Here is a 27946-nt window from a genome sequence, read left to right as displayed (position 1 = left end):
CGAGCTTCAAACAAAACAAAACCGGTCAGTTTATCTGAATTACTTTTATTTTCAAAGAATATTAAAATTTCATGATCCATCAAAAACATTATTTTCATGACTTGAATAATCTCTATTAATGACTGCTCCGGGCTGATTACAGTATCGGACACATAAAACCGTTCCTGATTGGTCAGTTAATTACAATCAAAAGTTGTTTTAACGTTTAAACCGTAAATGTTTAGCAAGGACGGACTGTAAATAACCAGCATTAATGTTCCGCTAAAGACTGAAAAACTTCCCGTTTCCTCTCGGACTTCTTGGAGTCTTAAGATTAGAGTTTATTCATTCAGACGTTTTATTTACTCAGCATGTAAAGTGTTTTAAGCATACACATACACACAGAGCGATACGGGGGAATCGGGAGCAGGAAAGCAGACAGATGAGGTCTGACGGGTCGATTAGTTCCTGGAGACGTCCGATTGGTTGGCTGAGGAGCTCACAGCTTGGCGTAGTCCTTCAGGATGACCTCCAGCTTCTGACTCAGCATGACGTTCCCTCGGATCTTCAGCTTGCCAGAGAAAAAGGCCTAGCAAAGACAACAAAGACACAGTTGAGTATTTTCTTCTTGTTCCCCCCCCTAAGGAAACACGAGGTTCCTCTGTTCCATCGCCGGCTTGCGGCTGCTGGTTTTCTGAGTCCGTGAGTGAAGGGCGGGGCCAAGACGCCTGCGGCTGACACTTCATACAAATGAAACAAGAAGCGACCATGAACCCCCCCACCCCCCCTCCGAGATGTTCTGAGCGGCACAACAATGGACGCACATTCATATTCATGACGTCCTTTCACCGGGTGAACCGGTCTACCGGCGGCGTCGCGCGGCTCCGCTCGTCTGAAATCGATGACGTGGCGGGGCCGCGGTGACCCTCGACGACAAGTTAGCCGCGGACTTCTCAACTCCGCCGACTAATCTTCCTCCCGCGGGTCCTTTCATCGCGGCGGGGACGGGGAGAAGACCCCCCCGCCCCGAGGGATCTCCGGCAGCGCACGCGGTGCCTCGGATCAATACCGGGCGCTGCGGGAAACGTATAAATCTGGCGCGACGACGGCCACTGCCGGTGACAGATGAGATGCTGCGGACATAACAAGCAGCGGCGATTGATTACCGGGGCCTGAGTGCTTTCTGAGCCGGGTTTGATGGATCGCGGCTCCCATCTTTTATGTGACATGACGAGATCAAGCTGGGGAGCCGTTACCATCTGAGCGGCCCCTCCAAGGCACTTTAGCCTTAATTACAATGTACGCCAGGCGGCCGGATTCTGACCAAATGGCTTTTTTTTTTTTTTTTTTTTTTTTTTAATGAAAGTATTTTGGCAGGTTTTCAGGAAGAAACTCACAAAAAAAAAAAAAAATAACCTCCAAAAAAAACATGTTTTCAAGCAAAGGTTAATTAAGTACAATGTCACATGACAGATCCATTCAGACCCAATCAATCTGAGTGTTATGGAAGAGGCTGTGCGAGTGTGGCGGCTTCAGACGGGAGATTGTAGTCATCTCTTTGAGCCAGGCTCTTAAAATGAAGGCCATGTGACCACAGACGGTGCGAGATTATTTTCTGACAGTGTGAGAAATGGTGCCGGTGTCAGAGTGACCGCAGCGACGAGCTACAGCTGCAGGACATGACATGACGATCACAGTGGGATTCAGACGCTCTCCCGTCTCTCTCCCCCCCCCCCGTACAGGAACACCACGAGAACGCTTTACGAAAGTTTAAGATAAGAGATTTCCTCACCTTCTGAGGGTTGAGCTTCCCCTGCACCACCTCCATGAAGTCCTCATCCGACGCGACGAAGGTCACGTCGGCCTTCCCGCCGCCAGGTCCTCGGTGCAGGGAGCCGCTCCCGTTCTTCAGGTCGATGGCTGGACGAGGACAAACGAGAAGAAAGGGGTGGATGAAAGAAAGGTTGTGAAACTCTCCCGCAGCTTCGATTACGTTTGTCTGATAAAACAAACAGCAGCGCGATCAAATGGTGGATTAGTCGACATGACTGATTTCATTTTGAGGCTGCTCGCCTCTGAAAATACTAAGAAATCTAGGAAATCTAGACTATAATGGAATGTTTCACCTGTTACAATCAATTATTTCTTTATGTCTGATTTGATGTGTTTTTTTAACAATCAAATATCTGAAGAAAATTGAATGAAACCTATTAATTTAGTTTACAGAAATAACCATTATAATGGCAACTATTAACTTTTAATTATACTTTTTTTTTTTTTTCAAATGCACATGCAGCTTGACTGGATGTTTTGTGTTTTCAACATTACTGACACCCTAAAGCCAACTAGTTTCTTTTACATGCGTAATATAAGCCGCTGTTAAAGAAACAGAGTTCTTCCAAAGACGCGATTCGACCCCGCAAGTTGCTCCTGACGTTCTCTAATGATGCTGCGGCTGCTGAAACGAAACCAAGACAAGACGGAGACTCACAGCAGAGGGATTCAAACGCTTGAAATGCAAACACGTCGTAACTTTTCCAATAGGTTTTGTCAATGAATCCTCTTTTCCAGTCATTCGTTTTCCCGAAGTTCAATGCAGCAGGTTACCGATTTAATTATTTCCTGTATATAAAATATAGATGTTAAACCTTGTGAGATCTCGTAAACTGCCTCTCGGCTGCCTGCACGCCCCGGAACTTGCCTTTGCTCTAAAGGCGGCAGTTTTTCTTGCTTTTCTCATGAATTTCACATGAATGTTTAATTCGGGGGGGGGGGGGGGGGGGGGGTGTATATTTATGGAATCGGCACAATAATGTCTGTCTTCTTGTAAAGTGAACCTGGATTGCGTTCATTTGTTTTCCACCACGATGCAGTTTTTATTGTATTTCTATACGTACTCCACTGCGCCGTCTTGCCATCTTTGGTGATCTCCCAGCCGAACACGGCGTTCACCTTCCTGACCAGCTCAGAGCCCAAGCTTTCAATCCGACGCCCGATCTCAGCGAAGACCAGCTCGCTCTGCAGGCTGCCTCCCTGCACACACACACACACACACACACACACACCCATCACAAAAAGGTCATCTTGTCGACGGAGATGATGTAAAGTATTTTCAGCTCCAAGTACTTGAGTGAGACTTTCCGGCGGCGCGTCTGCAGCGCCGTGTAAATCCACGTAGGCTCCGGCGAGCACGACGACGTCCGTCTCCTTCACCTGAGGGACGAGCAGCAACACGCAACCCATTTAGGAATAGAGAGGAGGAGGAGACGGAGGAGACGGAGACGGAGCCATTTCATTTCTCATGACGACTGTAATCAGCACTCACTTTGCACTGCAGGTGAACTCGGTTTCCTTCCTTCCACATCTCAGTCTGCAGCGACTGACCCGGCAACACCGGCTTCACAAAACGCACCTGCACAGAGATTAAACGAGCGCGGCGTGACCACATTTCCTCCGCTGGAACCCATGGATCTAAATCGCTTTGGATATCTGCTCAGTGAATCTGTGAGTTCAAGGTAAGAAGGCATGTATTCCACATTATTATTGCATACCATTAAGCAAGACGTTTGAAAGTAACTCGGTATTTAAGGGCGTGCCCCAGAGAAATGGAGCGTCCGAGACAGAGATCAGACATCTCAGATGCTCCGCTGCACCGGCTTCACTCAGTAAAATGATCCCAAACAGGAGCCATGGAAAAAAACAAAAAAAAACGTGCATCTCACAATTGTGACGTCAATAAAAATAAACCATGGCCATTTTAAAAGACGCTAAGAAACTTAGACAAAGTCCTACGTTGTTGATCTCTTCAGCAACTGGAGCTTTGAACAAGTCTGGCACTTTTAAAACTGATGTGGTAAAGATCATTTTCAGCCTTGGTTAGACGAAATCCTCGAGGAGTTCAGCATTGAGCTGCTGCGACTTCAGCCAGTCAGAGAGACGGATCACTGATGTCGGTGCACTTAAGAACACAAAACCGTTTGTTTTCAAACCGATTAGGAAACAAGCTCAAGAGAAGAGATTTGAAGTGAGACTAGGATCATTTTTCTTCTTTTCGGAAGTATTCCCATAAGTATCTGGATTGAGAAATAAATCAACAAGTTCAAAACGCTTAACGGTTACCTTGATTTTAAATTGAATCAAAATAAGACATTTAAGGATGAAAAATGCCGCTATCGGCACATGACGTGAGGCAACAGGCCTTGATCGCTGTCAAAACAAAAGTGATGAGGTGGAGGAATCCTCTCGGGCCTCTCGACTGGATCCAGCATGGAGCTTTAAATAAGCCGGCGACGCTCACCTTGATGGCCTTGAATCTGGAGGGGTCATTTCCTGCAAACTGCTTGAGGACGTGTCTCGCCGCGAAGCCGAAGGAGCACAGGCCGTGCAGGATGGGATTCTTAAAGCCTGGCCAGAGAGGAAGTTCAAGTGTGAGTGAGATCGAAAGCCATCGGCGGACCTCGGATTCCCCCGGGGGGAAACTTTTCATCCCGACGGGAAACGAGTTCCAACGCTGGTGGGGGATGGACGGACTCCTCACCTCCCATGGCTGCAAAGCTGGGGTCTATATGAAGCGGGTTCCAGTCTCCGCTCAGACGGTACAGGGCAGCCTGGAACCGCAGGGCGAACAGACATTGTTTAGCTCAATATCTAATTCATAAACCCCTGAACCGTCTTTACACTGATGTGGGGATGGAATTAAATTATTATGAGGGCAATAGAAGAGATACCTAAAATAAGAATGTCTTTGAAGTGATGCAGCTGCAGTCATTTTAAATTGCTTCAGGGACATTTCTTTTTTCTTGTAATTCCCCTTTTTCCATTTTTTGCTGCATCATCCAGTCAGTCAGCATTTCTTCATTCTTGTTCAACACTTTGGCCGCACCTTCACCCATTTGTCCCAAAACTTAAGTCTTTTTATTCCACCCCTCGAGGCACAAAACAACATGTCCTATTTTTATCCACGCATCACTATCGACGTGGCTGATTTATTCCCTACCAAAACCCACAGACAACACACTCACTTGGTCTCTTGTGGTTGAATCAATCACCACAGCATCTGGTGCACGATTAGGAGGCGGCACCGTCGCCTGGAGGGAGGGAAAAACACGGATTTGATTTGAAAAATGACATCGAGGGTAAGACAACAGTCGGTAATGACGTCCTTCTCTTGTGCGGTTTTGGAAGTACGCCTCGGATAAGAAACCTACTTTGGCTTTTTCTGAACTCCTCTTCCCTCCGAAGCCTCCAGCTCCCACCACAAACACCGAGAACTGGTTGAAGCACACCAGCTCGTCTCCGCTGTAGGTGTTCACTGCAGAGCATCACAAATGAAAACCTACGACTCCTCACAGACACTTTTCACAGCTTTCGCAGAGTAATGCCGTTTCATGAGTGTGGTCTCGCATACTAAACGTCACTCCAACTCCAACTGCCGGCCTAGAAAAGCATGTGTACATGGAAAACTCCCGGAAAGGAAATATTCTGCATTAAATGACAAAATGTCTTGAGTTTACAGATCCGATGCTGATCTGATCCGTCGTGTTCTGTTAAAGAGTGAAATAGGAGTTTGACATCGTAAACAGAGCAAAAGGTTACGAGGTTAATTTGATTGTAAACGGGTTGTTCTAATGTCTTCAGTTCGTGAATTCGAGGGGGGGAAAACATGAAGCTTTCTCTTTTACAAGAGAAAAAGGACTTTCGACATTAAACAAAACCAATGTAAGTAAACCTTACTTTAAAACCTCTCTATTGGATCAGTTAATGATCGCCGCCCACAATCAAACATTGTTCCTCGCACAGCCCCACTCATGTTTTTTCTGTTACACTTACAAACAACTGTGATCTAAAAATGTGCGTTTCGATGAAATTCGGGATAGGTTGACACCTCACGTATTTATTTTCAGCAGATTAAAAAAAAAAAAAAAAAAAGGAAAACTTTATGGTGGGAGACGGCCGTTCTCCTGACCCTCACATTCTCTGCAGCGACGACACATCAACACTTTGACAACCACTAACTGACACTATAACATTTTCAGATTGTTTTAAAAGTCTCCACAAGAAAACTGTTTTGCTAAATGTTTGTTTTTTTTGGCGAGAGACGAAGCAAATATGACTCATCCACATGATCCCACATTGTTCTTGTAATAAATGTTTTGCAATGAAAGATGTGTTTATACACCTCCCAAGTGTAGTTTTGTAAAGACGAAAATAAACATATTTTCCGTGAGGTCCATTCAAACTGTGCTCCGTCTTATTGAATAAATTCAGTTCATCCTTCCAGTTTAAATACAGCAGATTCATCTTCTTTGTTTCATTATGAATGAGCTCGGAGCGCGGATGTCTCTTTGTGTTTCAAAGTGCAGTCCACGACATCACAATAACAACCAACAGTGAGAATAACACCGAAGCTCGAAACCCAGAAGCCCAAACCGTCACCGCGACGACAAATAAAGGAAGACTTTTTGCAGGTGTCGGATCCAATTCGCAATACATTTTCATTCTTATTCAGCTTGTGGCCAAGATGAAGACATTCTGGAGGTCGATCATGTGCGGTAAGTCCACCTTACGTTCCAGAAATAACTTCATATTCACTGTCACAGAAGTGGTTCAGAGCCAAAGGAAATTTCATAGAAGTCCCCATCTGCGAGCGCTCGGGGAACCTCAGGTCCCATGTTATTTGTTTTAAGTTGGATTAATTATAGATCACAGTGCTTCTAATATCATCCGTCTCCATGGAATTGTCAAACGAAAATACGAGCCGTTCTCAGTCCATTACTTCAGCCCCCGCAGACACCGACTGGAAATTAACTTGTATTAATTCAGACTGAGAGGCAACTTTCAGGAAAATGACACATTCAAGTGATGAATACAAATGAATACCTCAGACGCTGAAGGAGAATGATGGAAGTCGTCAACTTTGAAGACTAAAAAAAAAACATTAAAAAAAACCCTCACCATCCAAGAGGAGAACAGCTCCAGATCCTTTGTCCAACACATCCGCCACAGTGGCTTCAGACCTGAGTGTTCCTGAACAAAAAGAAAAACGAAAAAAACAGTTTCAACACGGCTACTAAACTGTACTTCATACTTTCTTGTCGATGTTTCCCTGACTGTGAATAATCCATATATTCATGTTACAACACTTGCAATTCAAATGTTTTTTTTTCCCCACAATTGTCAGTCGATGCCTTTTATATTTCCAACGAGAGTCAAAGTAGGTTGAAAAATATTTTCAATATACTGCAGATCACATGCAAATGGCTACTGGAGTCTCTGAAATATCTGTACAAACGGTACAAAGTTCATTCACCCACTCGGCTTTTCTGGTGGACTGTCTGGAATTTATCTGGGAAAAACACAAACATGAACTCGAACATAAAGCTCGAGATCCGGTGCAACGTGGCCCACATGGCTGAGGCTGCTGAACAGCCATCAGCTTATTTTCTATTTCTTATTTTCAGAGTATTTCTCCGATCTCTTGACCTGGTGTGTGTGGGTATGTACGTTCTTTATCATCATCTGGAAGATTTTTGTTTGTGTAACATCAGCACCATTTATATTTATTCTGGGCAACATTTGTGTAGTCACCGCTCTCATTCTTCACTGAGCACATTGCACCATTGTTAAATCCCCAAATATCTCAGTTTCTGTTTTTGGGTGCATTATAACAAAAAATGCTTGCACAAACCTGCAGAGCTCATCTGTTCATAGCTCAGAATATCTACTACATTCAAACAGGCCTAAGGTCTACATTGATCCACGCTTGTATACGGGAAATTATCTGCGCAATTCCATCAGAGAGGAAATACCTGAAGTCGGCAGAGGCTTGTGGAGCTCCAGATACTGCTCCCCGTGCAACACCTGACACAAGACCAGATGTGGTGAACATTCGAATCAAGGTCTTATAGCTTCAGTAGCTTGGGCTCTGTGTGTGTGTGTGTGTGTGTGTGTGTGTGTGTGTGTGTGTGTGTGTGTGTGTGTGTGTGTGTGTGTGTGTGTGTGTGTGTGTGTGTGTGTGTGTGTCTCCTGTGCAACACGGAAATACACCATACGGATACAAATATGCACCAACATATGTACAAACACAAGCGTGAAAGTGGACAGAAAGTTCAGAAATGTTCTCTCACCTGAGTGAGATCTATGTTGAGTCCAGGCACCGAGCTCAGGCTGCCGTCCATCAGGACTGCCTGGGAGGGAATGACCCCGAAGGTGGGGAGGCAGCTGAAGTCGGAATGGTTTTCATATAAGAACCTACATGGAAACGTGAGCGTTGGTGAACTGTGAAGCAGCACGTGGGGATAGTTTACATACGAAAGGTAAATTAAAAAAAATAAAAATAACGGCCCAGATGGCCGCAGAGGCCAGTGTGGAGAAAATCCAGCAATTTGATCTCCAAGCAGGTCAGAGTGAGAAATGAGGCAGCAAGTATATTTCGTTTAATACAGTTACGCATGAGCCCTCTTTTTTAGAGACACAAACGCAAACCTTAGATGGTCCGGGTCCTTTGTGGACATGCCGACGCCCAAAGCGTAGAGGATGCACTGCACGTGGTCGAAGGAAAACGTGGACGTCGATACTTTTTGTCCCACTGCCAGCGCCTGAGCATTACAGGGAAAATTTAAGCAGATAAGAACACATAATAAACCATGATGTTTAGTTCCACATAGATAAAATCCTGCAAACAAACAGGCAGACTATCAATCTCAGGCGCTTATAAACTCTAAAAACACATTTTATTAGTGCAACATTACAGATGAGTCCCGTTGTTAAGAATCCCAAAAACACATTGAGGGGTGAAAAACAAACCCTGCATTTAAAATAGTTTACGACTTCAATCACAGCTTACAGCTTATGCAAGTTTCATTTTGTTAATATCTGAATAAAGAAAACATTCATAGATCATTTCAGTACTCACCGCTGAATAAACAACCATCTTTCTTTGCATAAAATGTAATAAAAAAGACTTTGCTGAGGATAGTGATATCTTAACCATCCAATTCTAATAAGTGGATATCTTCAAAAAGTTATTCTTTCATGCAAACTGTCTACAAGTGCATCTAAACTAAAAAACTAAATTGAATAAACTTTATCATTGTTCTCCACAGTAACAATGTCATATTTATGCTGGCGATGAAGCCATCACCAGCACTGGGAGAAAACCCGGGTACAAACGCCCATCAGGACATCAGCCCAGCACAAAGAGACACCCAAGATCCAGAGGAATCCCGATTCCACAGGAAAACACAAACAAGCGCACAGGAAAACCCATGCAAACGCCTCACGCTAAGGCCAATGAGCCAAGAATCGGGGATGTTCTCACAGAGGCAGGAGTGCGAACCACTACAACACCCAGCAGCCCATCTCTACACTCCATTAATTTTTAACTTCACAGTTTGAGCCAGTTTAAAAAACACTTTATTAACTCCCTTTGGCGTGTTCAAACCGCTTACTCGTCTGAACAATGTGGTCTTGATCCAATAACACCCAATCTGACAGGTTTTTGTTTTTGTTTTTTTTCTTTTGCTTTTTAAAGAGGGGATCATTCGCATTAAGATTTCATGACTACTATCAAAATGAGAAATTAGTGGAGGAGCCAAAGCTCATTTCATTGTTCACGTTGGCACATGACTGTATTGGTATTGTTGTATTGGTCATATTAATATTTCATTTATTGTTCTGTATAGAAGGACGCAACAGTGAGAAGACATAAAAACAATGAATAAAATGCATGCAATATGAAAACATTGTATCAGAAAGTATTAAAGTAAACTTCCTCTGTTCATAGTTAGCAGGCATTGGATTCTGCCAGGAGTCATTAGTTTGAGGACCGGTGGGATCTCCTGGAGTTGGGAGGAATCAGCAGTTCACAAACCGTTGCACTCCTGGGCCAGACCGCCCGGCCCATTCTCAGCGATCAGCACAATTTTACTACTACGGATCCCGATCTTGAGCGGCGGCCAGTGTGGGGAGGCCAGGAACTGAGCCACGTCCAATTTGTGGTTGCACTTCTGTTAACGAGACGCCCAGAAAGTGGGCATTGAGTCCCCGGCGGACCGCTGCAGTGATCAAGTGTTAATGACAAGGGCGAAGGGCGAGAGGAGGCAGCGACAGTCTGCATTCACAGCCGAGTTCCAAACCCGGGGGGGGGTTGTGGTTCCCCACTTAGGGTCGCTTCCCTCCCCCCCCGCTGTTTTATGGCCTATTGCTTCTTTTCCTTGCAGTTGTGAGTGGAGGTTGGCCCCAAGACCCATCAGCAGTGGGATTCAAACTACCACACTTACGGTTACGAGCTTTCTTACGCCTGTGTATGAGAGTTCTCATTGTAAACGTACTCGGTGGCTACTACACTAGTTAAACTCTCACCACATACATGCATAAAAATACAATAATCTAAGACTCGAGAAGCTCCACAAAATTTTTAATTCACTGCTGTGCTTCTGTCACAGGGGCGGAAATACCACAGAAATACTGGTATTCGAATGCAACTACTGTTACCTTGTTTAGGCTGGACTCAATTAAGGAAAGAGTCAAATCTCATACCTTTCTCACAATCTACACTATTATCAGGCTGTATTAAAAGAATGAATCCAATAAAGCAGGAAATGCCTGGAAAACTGCAGTTCAGCGGGCTCCTTTATGTTTACTAGTATCATTATACCGAAGCAACGACTTACTGAAAGACACCCTGCAGAGTACGACATAAACACGCGTCTGTGGCAGCATTGCAGTTGCAGTCGTCCTGCAGTGGCTCATTTTTCATCGTAACAAGCACCGGGATATTGTTCAGAACAACACTGCCCGGCAGAACGGCGTGATTCACACGATATACCAATGGTCGGAAATCACCATAAAGCAGGGTCTCTGGTGGCCCATTTTAATTAAAACGGCATTTAATATTGTGTTTTCAGAACCCATCCACTTGGTGAGGACTTAATAATAAATGCTCTCATATATGGCCACAGATTAAAGCTCCATGTGAGGAGCGAAACCTCTGCGGTGGAATGTGTAGGTGGGAGGCAGTTAGTCACTTGTAAAGAGATGAGGAAATAGAGGATGAAAATTAAGTTGGAGTTCTAAATGAGGCCCATATTTGGGCTTCCTGCTGGTGTTGTGTTGGCGGATGACTTAACTTCATACATTATCCATCTCTCCTCAAAAAAAATGGCCATCCCTGCCAGTTTGCTTTACATTGTAAATGATAAAAACATCTCATGTAAATCGTATTTGATGCATGTGTAGTTGCACTTTCTTTTTTTTTTTTGCATTGTCCTCATAACATGTTCACAAAAAAGAGATCAATGTGTGATGACAGTGTGTGTCTGTGTGCATTGCATATACAATAACATATTCACACATAAAAATCCACACATCATTAATATGCAAGCATTAATTGCGATCGAGACATGATTAGCAATTACTTAAAAAGATTCTGTTCATGTAGTTTGCGATGAGTGGGATTTTTCTTGCATGACAACAGTGCTCTTTTTCTTTCCTGTCTTGACTGTTTAAATCATCTTCAAAATAGAAAAGCTATCTAAAAATGGAATAAAAGAGCATTGCAGTACTGGATACGACACTATAGTGAGCCGAGTTTGTCACATGCACAGTCAAAAACACAGCAATATTGAAGAACAGCTAGTTATTAAGCGTTATTAGTCCCACATTCCACATTTGACAAGTCCACAGCCCCGATATTTCAGTTCGTCAAGCCATCTCGGTCATATGTGCAGGAAGAATGCGGCAGTAAAAACACTAGACTAAGTTTTAACATTTGAGTTTAACGACTAGTTTCATTCAGTTTCACCCAGCGTGGGATCCCCAGGTCTCCTGACAGAGTTTAAGCTACATTGTGCATTATATTACAGCCATAAAATGTTATTTTTAGTGAAATAATTGATAGCTTAGTCATGCAATTCTTGTTTTTAATATTTGTTCTCAAAAGACAAATATTCCTGCGCGTAATTATAATACATACTGAATTTCCGAACGATACAAACACATTGACATTAAATGGATACAAACAAAACGTGCTGGCAACTTTATGCCTCTCGTTTGAATAAGACTTTGGTGGAGCTACTCTCTCGGTTGTCCATTTATTATTAGGTGAACCAAGCTGAAAGTCAAGCCTGCTTTTACTAAAGATACCATGTTCCTTCTCTCATTGATTTTTCCATAGACGTGTTGATGCAACGAGTGCAATCTGCGTTGCTACATAATGTTACTTGTGACATTTCGGCTGAACTATGTGAAGAGAAATTACTTTTCGGGCATGTCGGACAGTTTTGCATTGGGAGAGGTGAACGACACGACATAAATACAAGCGCAGAAGCAGAGCGTGCCAAAACTTAAGCAATACCATGCACCACATACCACAGTAAGGACGAGGACACCACTCCAGTGAACTGTGTGTGTGTGTGTGTGTGTGTCACAAATATCCAGGCTGTGCACATAAACGCACGCACACACACAAAGGCCACAAAGTGAAGTCAGCCGAGGCCACAATGGTGATGTTTGTCTGGAGGCTACAGTGTGTCTCGGCTCTAAATCTCCTGTCCAGGAACACACAAACACACACACATAGAGGACACTGATAACCGGCAGTAAGCGTACATCATTTAACATTGTAGGTACTGAAGCATGATATCATGAAAGCGGGGCTTGTGAGTGAATGTCTCCCAGGAAAGTGAAAAGGAAGAGTTGCTTTATTCATTTGCACGCTAGCATATTTTATCCTGCAGCATGCAGTTATTTTAGACATGTTTGCGCTATAAAACATTTGGGGTTTCATTTATTGCACTTTTCACGTGTGACTCAAGAATGTTATGTTAGTATAAATGTGTAGTTTTAAATAATAGTGTTTATTAAGACAAGCTTGTAACTCTGGAGGTAAATTAAATAATCGAATTAAAACCAAGCTTGAATACACGGATGTGTTTTGAACATTTGTGTGGCTTAAATCTTTCTAATAATGGCTTAAGGTGCTGATTAAACAGTGCAGTGTAATCATGGGCCACCAGGACACCCCCATGATGCTTACTGAAGACATCAATGCAGTGCATAGTGTTATTTCTCTATGCAATTATTATCATAAAGTAATATTTCAGAAGTCTGTAAACAATCCACTCCCCCTCAATAAACTTTCATTTTCCGAGCTGCGTGATTCAAAGGGTTTGCTTTGCAACAACAACCCAATTTTATAAGCGCGGTTTCGGTCAACAGAGGGAGAAATATCTGGAAAAGCAGCCCGACTGGAGCCGCTTCGCAGAAGCTGGTGGCTGTTTTTCTCAGGATAACTATTTCATGTGATGTAATTCTACTTGTTACTCCATGTTTTATTCAAACAACTCAGCCATATGTGGGCTGCTAACTAGTTCACTTTCTGTGATTTGCTGGTGGGGAACGGAGTAGAGTGAAGGGGCACCTATCCAGGGAGCCATCAGAGCGCCGTTGTGCCCCGACATCTCTCCCACGTTGCCTTTGGAAAGCTAATCCGAGCAGACACTTGCTTGGTGTGTCACCATTTCACATTTACAGGAGACATTAATGTACTCGTGTACGTTATGGGAGGTTATTATTGTCCCTGACTAAACACAGTGTGGTGGGATGAAAGAGTCATGAGTTACCGCGTTCCAAAAAAAGCCAGAGTTTACAGCTCCGAGCTTTCAAAAGTCATCATCAGCCAACCGTTACAGCCACCACTGCAGGCAGTGTAGGAGGAATGATTGAGTGTAAGGAAATCAGGTGGAAATTTAAAAAAAAAAAAAAAAAAAAAGGACAGATAGATGTGAAGTCACTGAAAATATGCGTAGGAAAGTGTTGACAAGTCATACACATGTCACCATAGCGTCTGCTGTAGCGAGTAACTGCCAGTGTTCATTGTGTACTACTGAAGCTTGACAGAAAACCAGCTTTTAATCTAGATTTCTTTCAGCCTATTTCCACAACACTACATAGCATTAATTCAGAACACAATTTACTAAAACACATTTAAACGTAGTCCTACATTTAACCCGATGCAAACATAAATGGACAGAATATTTTAAAACCAACACGACACGTACAACTAAAGTACGTGCCATTTTTTTTTGCTCTGACAGGCACCAGGAACTTCCTGCACCCCCTCGTCGTTAATCTCCCTTTATCGGTAATGGCCGACGGTCCGACGTATTTCGCGATCACTGTAATCTTGAAAAGGAGAAACTGCCGTCGGTACTCACAGGATTCATGGCTGATCCTCCGGCTGCGGAGGTTGTTGCTGCCGCTGTTGGATTTGCATCGACTTGGGACAGCACAGTCACCATTGACTGCAGAGATTCTGATCACAAGAAAGAGATCCAAACAGAAGCTGTGATTATATTATGTCTTCATTCAAATGTACGATGCTGCAGGTCACGGAGAGATATACAGTTCAAACCTAAGGACTGTGTCGGCCAGCTGGCGTGAGCCTGCTGATGCTCGGCAAGTTAACTTCACGCCTCGACACTCTGATATTCTCACACATCTCATTTGATGAGAAAAGTGGAGCCAAAACTACAATCGGATGTCATTAGTCACCCGCGGCGCAGAGAGATGCATTCCTCGAAGAATAAAAAGAAAATCTATTGTTGGTGTTTTTGTGAAGAGTTAGAGGACCAATTATCAGGTTTCATCTGTAAAAACAATCATTTTCACTCTGAAATTTAAAGCCGACATAAGTTCATCAGGAGCCCATTTCAAACACGAGTGTGAAACACAATGTTGTCACTGAGTTCTCGATATTGAAAAGAACAATATCCAATATCTCATGTCAGATTCAATGACTTTGTGGGGAAAACTGAGCATATAATTCAAAAATTTAGATGAAAGTCAGTGCAAGGGTTACATTTAAAATCTCACAAATGGTTGTTTAAATGCCACGTTATTAAGAATCAATGGTTTGATTTCATATAAAGTAGCACTTGCGTTAGATTTTTATTGCAGAGATTAAACTATGATCCTCCGCTCTGATACCAGTAATGTGATTGCCTTCATGTTAAATTATGCCATTATAACATTAAGGTTTCTTTGTGGCTGTAAAATACCGCGTCTCATATAACCGATGATGTTCTTTCGAGGGTTAAATGTGATGAGTAATCGTCAAGATGACGACAGTTAAACCTGTATTTTTTTTCCCCCAGCTGTAACAGCTCGAGAATATATTATCTTTAAATTTTTTTGATAAAATCCCAAGGAAATATGGACACGTGGTACACATTTTAATCCTACGCGTGCTGATTCATGACCATGTTCAAAACAAGCCGGTGCGAGATCCAGGTGCGTCAAGAACAGACCACTGCTCTTGTTTACTTCTATTTACATGCTTAAGACCCGAGTTTTGACTGTGTTCTCAGTCTCGGCCTAAAAATAGACAACAAATATATTCACCCAGGTAACAGTAGAAGCAAATGCCTCGACAGATACAGCAAGCACGTACAGAGAAGACAGCAGGGACAAGTGAGCAACAGGATTCGATAGAAGAAAAAAAAACCCAGGACCACTCATTACCATCACTTAGTGGCAGGCAGTTATTCAACAGAGGCAGCAACAAGTCCCTGTAATAAGCTAGAAATGAAGAGACACTACAAAGCCATGCTAATGAGACCGGCAAGCACCCTGTGGGAGCGTCACTCCCGTACAGTTAATGTTGACACCGTCGCCCTCTCTTCGAATATAGATCAGCTAGCGAAGGAGGAAGGAGAAGGATCAGCTGAAGGAGGTGATGAGAAGTAATAATAAACATTTACCACCCAATTTCTTTGCATGAGACCTTGCTGGAGCCAAGCTGCACTTGTTTATGCTCATCATTGTTTTCACCGCGACTTCTTCCCTCTGCCTCGCCTGATCTCGAACACCATCTGGTCCTCTCTCTTTGTTGGTACCAAACTCACTGTAAATACAGATGAGCTGATAGTAATAGGACTCGTGCGGCTGAAGGCTGAGTTCATGTTGATGCAGAAGGTTCTCACCAACACGAAAGCTCCCGTCGTACTGTGACTAAATGGTGACTACACCGACCATGTGCCTCTGTCTCTCTCTTACAAATATTCAATTCTTTGCTCGGATAATCTCCGAATGTGGTTCCACTCACAAGATGCTCATGACACCAGTGACTGAGCACAAAGTTAAGCAATAACTAATCTTTTTCTAGCCTATCAATGAAACACATCAACGCGTTAAAACTGGCATTTGTCAAACCCTTAAAAAGATTAGTCTATATTCCCAAAGGTTGACTCTTTCTTTTCTTTTCACTTTAGGTTGAGTTTATTACTTTGGAAAACTGGCAGGACTCACTAAAATAATTGACTTTAAAGTTAAAGCAATCAATGCGTTTTATAGAATATACTACTGTACCTATAGCAGGTTTATGCATTGTTCACATGTAATTTTGTACTAAATAGAACATAACATAGAATCTTTTTTTGAGCATACAAGCCAATTTACAGTATCTTCGATAGCATTTTAGCCAATTCAGGGTCGCAGAAGACTGGAGCGGATCCAAGTTGAGTAACAGGGAAGGCAGGTTGCCAATCCACCCCTACAAACACACACTAGCACCTACAGTCAATTTGAAGAGACCAGTTAACCACAAACTGTTATTTCTGGACAAAGTTAACCCATTAAAATGGGTAATAATTTGAAACATTTGGGGGAACTGATTAGTACAGAGATTAGAAATAACAATAAACTGTGTGCACAATTATTAACCCCTTGACGCCAATTATGAAGAAAATGAATTACTGATGCAAACAAAACAACATAAAATCATTATCCAGCATAAATATCATACAAGCTGCTTTCAGTTCAACAGCTTGAAGAAAGCGTCCTCTAAAAACTGCCATTAGTTCTGGGAGCTTTGTGGGCCACCTTCAACGTGAAAAGGTCCAACTCGCTCATCTTTGAAAAGTCTGTCTTCAAATATCCCTTGGCCCAGTCTTGACCTTTACACTTGTGTCTTTTTCAATGAAGGTGGGATCTCATGCTTCCTTGGCCATGTCACTGAGCCCTGAACACCTTGTATTTCCTCCAGGTACAGTTTCGTTGTCTGCCAGAACTGAAGGACAATGGGTTCATGTCAGCTTCACGTTTGATCATCCATAAATCTCTGAAAGTCAATTTTTATAACAAAACGTTTGAAAGTTCTGTGATCACGACCCAATATCTTTGTGACTTGAAGCATGCGGCATTTGACTTTTCAGAGTCAGACGAATCTCTCTTTTGAAAGAATCTGCATAGTTCAATGTCATGGTGTCGGTGTTGATCTCCTTATGACATGCCCTGCCTCATTACACAAATGCACATCACCTGATAAGCACTCGCGTTTATGCAGCTTAGAGTTGGACATTTGTATACATATTAGGACGAGGTCAAAATAGTCATTTTCCTACAGATTGTGCAAAAGTGTACTTGCCAAATGTTATTGTTCTCAAAACATTTTTTAACAATACTGCCTAGAGCAGGACTTCTGACTGCTGCTGTTAAACTGGCAAATTTGAAGCATCTTCAAGACTTTCTGTGAGGAAACTGAACTGAGTGATTTTTAAGACGACGTTCCATATCCCGTTTAACCCAACTTTCACCACAGAGCTTCTTCGCATGATGCTTTTACAGCTTCTCGACTTAGCAAACCCACAGGAGACGAGGGGTTTTTGCATTATTTATAAATACCCCTGTTAAGACGCTGGAGATCTGTTCCAGCGAAAAAGTTTCAATTCAAACACGAAGGATAACACTTCCCTTAGAGCAGCAGCAGATCCGCCTACTTAAAAGCCAAAGGCCAAACTGTAGATATGCAACAATCTGCAGCTGAAATTATTCTGACTCAACAAAGAACGAGACAAACAAGTGTGAAAGTCTGATCGGGCCACTATAAAAGATCTGAGTGAAAACAGTCTGAGTAACATATCTCCAGGCACGAGAAGAAATACCCATGTTCACAAAAAAATGACTAGTCACAGCAAAATGCATCAAATTCACCTTTTTGGGATCAAATGTAGATTATATACACTCAGCCACTTAATTGGCTACCCTATATGCGACAGTGACGTGCAGTCAGTAGAGGCAGGGGGCGGGAGATCCTCGCCTGACGTCTTGGAAAGAATAAAATATTCAATAAACAAAGAAATTAAATAGTTCTATTTATAAAGTAGTCTGAAGGCACTTCTTCTGCCTCGTGGTAGGGAGAGACAGCGAGCTTGTCCATGTCAACAGTCCTTGGTTACAATTAAAGCGTCAAGTCAAGAGCAATCAATCCATCCACTTTTTATACAATGTGGGATTTTATACTCAAGATCAAACTATTTTTATAAACTGGGCTTCAAATCGAAGCAGGTGGTGATAATTAAAAATGATTTTGTTCAGAGGGCTCTGCATAAGACTTTAAGAATAAAAATATTTCAGAGAGAGAATGGAGAAAGGCTTCAACATGGTGTACTGGTTTATCACCATCACCTTTCTGGTTAAATTTGTCAAGGGCGTATGTGGGTTTCTCCTTCCCACAAGCCAGAGACATGCATATTAGGTTAACATGTGTCCCTGAGAGGCATGTGTGGTCGTGCATACATACAGTATATTGTGTGCATAGGGCTGTTTGATATGTTATCACTATGGAATGATTCAAATCGGTTCAAACGCTGTGCTCCTTTCCAGCGTTTAGGGTGACCGTTGGTTCTTAGAAGAAAATTGAACACTCAGTTGTGGCTTTAAACTCTTTGCAGGGGTTTTCTCTAAAACGATCTGGACTACATCACATATTCAAATCAAACATGTGGTTATCAGGAGTTAGATTATTAAAAATCCAAAAAAATCACAAAAAATATTGACACTGTCTGAAGTGAAGCCTTTTTACCGTCAGCGCACAGTGGTACTACTGTTGCCATGTCGACTGCATTAACATGGCAGCCTATTTACCACTGAGATTGCACTGCAGACCCTCGCCTGCTACAACCAAGATGATACACTGATCATTGGCAAATACTTTCCACCATGCCACCCAGTCTGAACTGCACTTGCACAACTCTCGCTACGGGGCATTATACTTGGGTGTAAGGATGCGAGTTGCCTAAAAGTGTTTTCACAATTGTCAGGTTTGGTCCGATTAGTGTGTTAGCGCAATCTATTTGTGGAAGTGCGAACCCTGGAGTGGATGAAACAAGCGAACCGTGTCCCTATGAAAAGCAAGTCTCGGCCCATGTAATTAACTCTGATTTGTTTTCTGCCTTTCGACTTCAATTGAACTGAACTGAACCACACCAAAGATCTACACGCGGACTACACATTGGACATCCTGGGTTTCAGAAGTGACGCGTCTTCACTGCAGATCATTATCGATAGAGACGACGGGGAAATTTCTGCCGCTGCATTGAATCTCTCATAGAGCTTAAAAGCTACTGGTGAGGTCCAAGCTGGAGAGAAAAGTACCACGAGTGATCCAAGATGCATCACGGTACATTTAGCCAAGCACAAATTATTAGTGTGGAAAATATGAAGCCATATTCAAATCACAAAAGGGGTTCACTGTGTATTTTGTTTGGGATGGCTTAGTTCAATGTTGGAAATGATGAACATTGCTTCAAACTCATAAACTAGAGAATAAGTTTGATCAATGCCTGTTTACTTTTTTTTTTTTTTATATATATATAAGCATGCAAGCACATGTCACTTGTAGGTTACCGAGTGAGTGAGATGGTAGGTTGCTCATTGCATCACTGACCTTGCGTACTCGAAGGCCTGGTGGCATCAGTGAAATCACATATTTTGTCCCAGTGGTCTCTGACTGCCTCGGGAGTCATGGCTTTGTTCTTTTGTCTCACAGTATGGCCTTGAGTACGCTCCCATCGCACTGCACACATGGACACACACAAATAAAAGGGGTCACTGCATAGTGAAATGGGAGAGAGAGAAAAACAAACAAACACGCATACAGTACTAGTGAACCAGAGGTTAATGAATATTATACATGCACACAGACATTTCCTCCGGGAAAGAAAATAAAAAAATGAACTCACATTTACCAATCCAGCCAGCAGCGACCTCAGAGGAGAAGAAACATGAGCAGATGAGCAAACACACAGATATTAAATAAATATTGTGTCTTCATGGAAACTGGATATGCCAGTAGTATGTTACGGCCAACAAAGACCCGAGGAGGGGAGATACAGTGAGAGTATGAGAGAGGGACTGCAGTCATCTTACTGACGAAAAAGTGTGTTGTTTTTTTTTCCTACATACCTCAAACAATCCTCCATTTTCCTGACATCGCTCATGACAAAGCCAGAGGACCAAAGGCGCAACATACTCCGGCTTCAGAGCAGCAACCATATCTAAATAAAACAACATATGCACAGACAAGTGAGTGCATCTTACTGTCGCCGCACTGCATCTGTCCTACAACTGCACTGAAGGGCAACAAAGCGTCGATTGTTACTGTATGTTGCCATGTTTGTTTGATTCATAATAAGAATATGAGATTTACAAAGCCTGAGATGTTTGACACGCTTCAAGCATTTGTCCTCCTACGACAGCAGCGTCACGACAAGTAGCGTCTCATTTGTTGATCATTAAAAACATGTTGCAGCTCCTCATTCAGCAAAATCAAATGTAAAATGTATCACTTGATGGAAGAAATATGAAACAGTTGGCACAACATGTGCAAAGATACAGATTTATACAAGAGAAAAATACTTTAATACTTGGAAATGTTCTTCAACACTCAAATGCCAGAAATCAAGATTTCCTGAATTTAACACACCTCAATGTAGGGCTGGGCGATATGGCCTCAAATCAATATCACGGTATATAGAGCAGTTCACCTCGATACCGATAAATGGACGATAACTACTCCACTGTGCCCCCTGCACAAAAAAAATGTTTGGCCACTAGATGTAGCAGTTATATTGATACTATGACTCCCCTGGACCTATTTATTGCCACTTTAAAAGGACTGTAAAACTACACTGTCTGAAAATAAATGAAGAAAATACAAATTAAATACTTTTAGTTAAGATTTATTAAAGAGCTGATAAGGACAGATTACTTGAAATGAGATGAGACAGAGCGGATTACACCCGTGACTTTGTCTGCATTGCACTTGAAAACGCGGGATTTCTCCACAGTGATATGAAAAAAAAGACCAATCTAACCTAATTCTCGTGAAAGAACTTACATAGTTTGTGTGTAAAATGACTTTTCACGTCCAGAGTGACGCACTCTGCCCCCTGGTTCTAAATACGGACGATTTGCGTCGATCGCTTCTACAACTTTCAGCCGCTACAACTTCTGAACTGTCCTCCATCGCCTCTCTTCATTTTTGTTTCGACTGGAAGAGGTGGGGTCACGTCTCTCTCGCAGTACCGCGTCTTAAGGGACGTGCTACCTACACACACTCAAAACTAACATTTCATTTTTTTTTAAACACCAAATATACCAACATGGGCAAAATGACGTTGGAAATGTTCGTAAATTTTGGTTTCGGTAAATTTTCGGTTTATCGGCAAGGCCTATTTCAATGTTTAATGCACATGTTTCTTGCTTTATTCTAAGACTTTCCCCTCATGGATACGCACTTGAAAAAAAAAGAAGAAGAAACCTGGCTATTACCAAGTACAGTCCCTTCGTCGATAACGGTTTAACCACATTAATAAACATGTCTGAATAGTCAGACGTCAAACACAGTGCAAGCTTTTAAATCCCTGACTGAACTGTTAAAGACTAAACGCCCTGCACCATATGTGTGCTGAAAATATCTGTACCCTGGTGGTAGGGATATGAGCCATTCTACTCTGCTGCACACCGCAAGAGGAGTTTTGTGGTTTGTCTTTTTTTTTTTTTTAAGTGGCAGTCGCTGAAAGGCAGCATATTGAAGTGAGTCATTTACTAAGGTGAGGCCTTCCTGAGACAGTTGGCGCGGTGCGGTGCGACAGATGCTACTGTAGACCAGCACAGCAGGGCAGCAAAGCCATTCCTTTAATTTGTCATTTAATACCCCTGTCAACAGAGCTGCAGTCATAGAGCGTTGACAATATGCTCGTGATGTTTGCACATACCAAGGTTGGAAAAAGATTCACAGTCATGTGCTGCTCAATTCCTTTTTAGGGTCACGAAGTTCATTCTGAATGTTCGATAATAACTGCAACCTCAACATCTTTATGTCAGGTATTGAGTTATCAACATGACATTCTGCCATGAGAAATACTGCCATAGGAGGTAACACCTTTCATTAGTTAACTCAGAACATTTTGAGTGAATATTTGGAAGTTCAGCGAACACCTAGAGGAAAACAAAGGGAGCCAGAGCCGCCCCGTTTAAATCAGGGGCTGACACATTAAAACTTTTAAAGCACTTACAGGGTGCACGATTTCATCATGGCTGTGGGAAGAGCCAAGAAAAACACAGCTCTTGAATATTAGATGACAAATTTGCATGTCAAACGGGAGAGCTGTTGCCTCGAATTTTGCAAATCAACATTACAGGGGCATTTCATTATGCAGCTGTGCTTAAAAAGAAAAAAAAAAATGTCACCCCCCCCCCCCCAAAAAAAAAATAAATAAATTACTGTCTGAGTGAGCCCACTTACCACACACGTATGGACAAACTATGTGTGGTTTCTTTTGTTTACCCACTGTGATTACCTGGGGGCATGACGGTCTCTGTGAGGCGGGAACCAGCAACAGGAGCAATAGTGTTGCAGTATATGTTGTACTTGTGGCCCTCGATGGCCAAGGTGTTGGCCAGCCCTACCAGGCCCAGTTTGGCAGCACTGTAGTTGGCCTGGCCGAAGTTGCCATAGATGCCCGCGGCTGAAGTCGTCATGATGATCCTGGCCACAGAAACAAAAATGCAATCCATTGCCATGGAGACGGAGGCAGACGCACACATGAAAGGATAGGCCTGTGCAAAGCAACAGGACGATTGGCAGGCGGGTTCTCCATACATTTTACCGTTACAAGAGCGAATATCAGCATGTGTGATTATACAGAAATACACATACTGAAGCACAGCAAGCACAAAGACTGGCACTGACAGATTTTCTTGAGATCTCACTCACACAACAGTACTGATCAATCAATGGCATTAACTGTAGAAGAAAACTGAAAATTGCTGTCACACTAGTCAGTAGAAACACTGTAAACTGCAAGAGGCATCAGGGTAGCAGTGATGAGAGATTTTCATCAAAAAAAACAAATAAATCGGTTACTTATGAGCTTAAGGCTACAGTTCAATTACTGAGATCCCTTTTAGAGAATCAAGTACCACAATGAAAAGTGAATCTGTCACGTTTTACATCAGAGTATAAAACTGTTGCATCAGGGACCAGATGCAGATGACAAATATGCTTTTGCAGGAGAGTCCTGCCATGACGCTGTCGCCTTTTCATTTCCTAAAGCCTCAGCTTTACCTTTGAATGCACCAGAAACTTTTGTTTGGGGTGACTGCACACAGAGATTGAATTTTAGAACCGCCTATGAGCACAGCAAAATACTGAAATAAAAACATGGCTAGATCTGGAATGACATCTCTCAACAATGAACTGTAATATTTTTACAGCGAAACCTTGATTTGAAAGCGACGGCACCATTTGCTACCGTTTTCTGCTCAGTGAGACGCGACTTTGCAACTGTGAAACTTTTGACTGAATGTCCCTTCAGAGTTTATGTGCTATTGTTTACCTTTCATGTGGCGCGGCTTGCGTGCTCTTGTAAAGGGCGCCTGTTACCTGCAGTAACACACGTGCAGTGCTTTTCACATTATGATGCAAAAATGTGCAACTGGATATCAGCTTGCAAAAGCAACCGATGATGTTTTTAAAGAACTGGATCAATACAGCCTGGATTGGCTATGTCTCTGCTTTAAATCAAAATGTACTGTACATTGGATCCATTGCTTCTGATGCCAGAGATGAAGAATTTCCCAAAATACATTTTAGACTGAAAGACTTGCGAGAAGAAGTTTCTTTAATGATGTGAGCTCCACCATGTAAGAAAGAAAAACGCAGTGGCCATTTTAACTCCTGCAGAGCAATCATTTCAAACTGCTTTTAATCCGTCAGCCTGCAAGTCCAAAACATGACTTCTTTTATTTTTGGAGATTTGCATATTTGTTGGTCGCATGAGGAAGTAGTGGTTCAAGCTCTCACCTCATAGTGGGAATTTCTCACTGAGATTTCTTCTCTATATACTACATTTTGTATTGTAGTATATAGTATAGTATAGTATAGTATATAGTATATATATTTGCAACTTTTCGTCTCATTGAGGACTCTAAATTGCCTGAAGGTATGAATCCAAGTCTGTCTCTGTTTATTTTCCGTGTAATGGGCTGGTAACCTTTCCTGATTGTTACCCTGCCAGATCAGCTGTGATTGGCTCCAGCACCTGGCGACTCTGAGATAAAATGACACAGCAGTTGGATGGGTGAGGGAGTATGTTTGAAGTTGTTGCTGTACAAGTGTGTCCTTTTTTTATCTCCAAATAATGTAACAAGAAACCAGTCCAGCAAGACATATTAAAAAGTGGCATGCAACTAAATTAATATTGTATCGATGTTAGCTCTATCCCTGAACTCGTGAAACCATGCAACGTGCATTTTTCTGTACTTTTTCTTGAGTCTCAGTCAGTCTTTACCACACAGCATGCGATACTGATGCATCTTTTTTTTGTTTTATAGTCTAACAATAGTCTGTCTGGGTACTGTAAGATTGCTAGATCTATAAAAACTCTACCCACGTCATACCAGGTTGATACAGTTTTCACCCACGTCAATAGTTCCTACTAGACGTGTTTGTGTTTCCCACCTGCCAAACTTTTGGTTTTTCATGTGGTTCCAGGCAGCTCGAGTCACCAGGAAGGAGCCTCTCAAGTGAACTCTCTGAATCAGGTCTGGAGAGCAGAGGAAGAGGAATACCACAGTAAACACCAACACACAAATCTTACACACTTTTGTTGTTTTGTTTTACATTGGAACAGCGTGGAACAGGTCCAGCTTGCAGTGCAATTTTCCAACTCCCACGCAGACAATCTGCTATTTCAAACATAAGATATTTGACCAAAAACAAACATATTCCTCCACATACAGCACAATGTCGAGCCAAACAAACCAACAAATGCGTTAATGAGAGTGAGTTGAATGTATGGAGAAGACATAATTCAATTACCCCAATCCAAATCACTCGTCCTGGCAAATGATCGGTCACGAAGTATCCTTGGCAAAGAAGAGCATAAAAGGGTTTCAGTTTTTTTTCCCAGAGTGAGAGCCAAAACTTAGGGCTCTCCTTTGCATGAAAACTGCAGCCCACTCGCCCATTAATATGGAAACTGCAAGCAAATGATCATTCTAAAAGAATTTGTGATTAACCCAAAAGACAAAAAGGTGTGGTTATTGCTGTGAAATGGCTTACCCGGCATTGTTTACAAGAACATCTGCAACAAAAGGCACATGGGCAGATTTAATGAACCACAGTAATAATATTGTAAACACTTTCTAATCAGAATGATTAATATTTGCATACACAGAGTGAAAGTACAGTGCAAGCCTTCATGACCACTGGATACAAATATGTGTACATTACACACCTATTCTTCCGAATGAATCCAGTGCAGTCTGGATCAGCTTTTCTCCATCTTCTACTGAATCTGTGGGTGAGTGACAAGGACAAACTTATCTTTTTTTTTTTTACATCTGACGAACAGTGTATTTCAAATAGTATGAAACAGGGCTCCATAAATCATCTATTAGGGTTATTTATAGACATGATCCAGGTGGGGGTTTGACTGCCAGAGAGACACAATATGCAGGATCATCGTAACAAAAGAACAGACATTTTTACTCCCAACACTCCCTCACGTTCTCAGTACGAGTGCATGTAAAGTGTGTATACTGACTACTGTTCACAACCATTTCTGATAAAAATGGATGCCTCAAAGACATCTGCCATGTTAAAAATAAAAAATAAATTAAAAAATTAAAAAATCACCAATGAAACAAGCAGTTTTATTCTATGAACCTGGGAGGGAGAACAAACCAGGATATATTTGTCCCCAACACTCACAAATGGCCTCATTGGCGTTCGTGTTGAACAGACAAAAATCCATATTGTTTTTCAGTGGACCGTTGCTTAAAACGGATATTACAAGGCACACAGTGTGAAACAAAAGCAAATAGAGAAAGAACGGCCGAAGAGCCGAGACAAAAGATAGTCCAGACTTCTCACCGTAGTTGGCCACAGCTTTTCCTCCCTTCGCTCTTATCTCCTCCACCACCTTATCAGCAGCTGCAGAACTCTTTCCACCCCCTTTAGTGTCTGCCCCAAGGTCATTCACTTTATTGCAACGAGAAGGAAAAGATTAGCAATAATGGGGTGAGTTCTGCAATTCTCCACGACTGATTAGGATAAAAGATGAGTGTGGCCTGATTCCTTGTCAGAGTTAAGAGCAGGTTTGAGGCGGACAGCAGACAGAGTTATTGCTTGGCAATGGGTAGATGCTCGCACTGACGGCGGAATTACACAGTGTAAAAATCAACACGCCTCCTATAAATGTCACTATAAGAAGTGTTTATTCGAGACATTTAAGGTATAGTTTATCCAAATCTATTATCCCTCAGTAGCAATAAGATTTTTCTATACCTCCATGCAGGGTGTCTGATACCAGAGCTTTTGTTGTCCCTCATTATATGGACCTCACTGCCCCATTTCAGTGTTCATGAGTGTCGGTATATTGGATCCGCGTACCCATACTTCACTGTAAGGTTTTGAACCATTCGTTTGTAATAGTACATCATTCTGTTGATGATCTGCAAGTCTTTAATGATCTCATATTTCACAGCTAAAAGTCACTAATGCGTTAATGTATGTGCAAGTGTGATGAACCTAGAATAAAACATTTTAAGGATTACTGAAAAGCCTATGTGGATGAAACTTGGGAAAAATCTTCTAGAGTCACCCTGAGCAACAGTACGTAGACACATGCATACTGAAAATGCTGTTAAATGGTACGTACATTTAATCAACTAGAAGGCTAAACAACAACAAACAAAACTTCAGTAGGTCTCCTTAACCTGACCCGTTACAAACTTCAGCTACAAGCTGTTTAAATTGCATAGGCATGGCAGTCTGTGACAGGCAGTACATTTTAATTGAATAGGCTATACAGTAATGTCTGAATATTGTGATTTTGGAGGACGTGGCATTCTCCCTCCAGTGAAAACATGAACAAATTCTAATGTTTCAAAATGTTATTGAGGATGCAGATACAGTATTGCACAAAACAGAATGGTAACTAAAAAGTGTAGCGTGTCAAATATAGGATGGGTTGAATGCCAAGTCAACTTTCAAAACAGAGGTCAAATATAAATGGTATTGCACTGCAACTTTTAATCTTGGGATGCATATATTTATTTTACCTATTACTGAGGCTCCCCTTTCAGCGAAAGCCAGGGCATATTCTCTGCCTAAGCCTGTGGAGGGAGGGAGGGAGGGGGAGAGAGAGAATCAGTGCAGAAAACACGCCACTAAACGAGCACTGCTGTCATGTTGTTGCAGGCGCCCTTTCACACACTTTCTGCTGCAGCAGCTGCACTTTGCCCCCAGTAGGGTTTTAAACAAAGCCTAATAACATTAAAAATGTGCAGCGGATCAAAGATATTCGTGACATTAACCGCGAGACGTAAAGGTCTGTACAAAGATATACATGATAACTCCCGCGTTGTCTTTGATCACTTTCTTTGCTGACTTTTATCACATAAACTCTCAGCTAGCAGGTTAGCACAAAGAGCTAAAGTTAGAAAAGCTAACGTCTTGTGAGAGCCGTGAAAACTGCTACTCTACCTCCTCCAGCCCCGGTGACGAGCACGACTCTTCCCTCAAAGGACAGAGACATTGTTGGGAGGAATCGCTGCTGGTAGGAGACAGAAGACACCGAAGTGGCTGCAGCAGTCCCGAAGCAGTCCGCAGTGAACT

The 27946-nt window shown here is 42.3% G+C and overlaps 1 protein-coding gene across 2 annotated transcripts; it reads right to left on the bottom strand.

The window, feature by feature from the left end:
• Positions 1-18: 18 nt before the first annotated feature.
• On the bottom strand, positions 19-27946 carry hsd17b4 (hydroxysteroid (17-beta) dehydrogenase 4). 2 transcript variants are annotated; one of them, XM_080499282.1, is made up of 25 exons: positions 27815-27946; positions 27391-27444; positions 26201-26308; positions 25563-25622; positions 25388-25409; positions 25145-25191; positions 24785-24869; positions 22623-22810; positions 20224-20315; positions 20001-20025; positions 19706-19834; positions 14196-14293; positions 8464-8576; positions 8106-8229; positions 7788-7839; positions 6934-7005; positions 5187-5290; positions 5001-5066; positions 4517-4586; positions 4277-4383; positions 3305-3391; positions 3106-3192; positions 2877-3012; positions 1772-1899; positions 25-568 (listed from the first exon to the last, which is right to left on the bottom strand). In XM_080499282.1, exons 1-25 carry the CDS (start codon positions 27864-27866, stop codon positions 479-481), a joined length of 2196 nt encoding a protein of 731 aa, XP_080355408.1. In that variant the 5' UTR covers positions 27867-27946; the 3' UTR covers positions 25-478. The 2 variants fall into 2 exon arrangements, with proteins under 2 accessions (XP_080355407.1, XP_080355408.1); XM_080499281.1 differs by having other exon boundaries at positions 19-568; positions 2877-3192.

The sequence above is a fragment of the Blennius ocellaris genome (genome assembly GCF_963422515.1).
Source record: "Blennius ocellaris genome assembly, chromosome: 7".
In the NCBI taxonomy this organism is placed as follows: Eukaryota; Metazoa; Chordata; class Actinopteri; order Blenniiformes; family Blenniidae; genus Blennius; species Blennius ocellaris.
The sequence above is the reverse complement of the archived record's forward strand: the minus strand, read 5'-3'. Positions and strand labels throughout refer to the sequence as shown.

Excerpts from the sequence above, each read along its gene's own strand:
- hsd17b4 (XM_080499281.1), bottom strand. The coding sequence starts at position 27,866 with ATGTCTCTGTCCTTTGAGGGAAGAGTCGTGCTCGTCACCGGGGCTGGA. Across the intron at positions 14,294-19,705 it reads CAGGCCTTCGAGTACGCAAG|AATCTCTGCAGTCAATGGTG; the intron begins GTCAGTGATGCA and ends TCTTGTGATCAG. Across the intron at positions 1,900-2,876 it reads TGGCAAGACGGCGCAGTGGA|CCATCGACCTGAAGAACGGG; the intron begins GTACGTATAGAA and ends GTCCTCGTCCAG.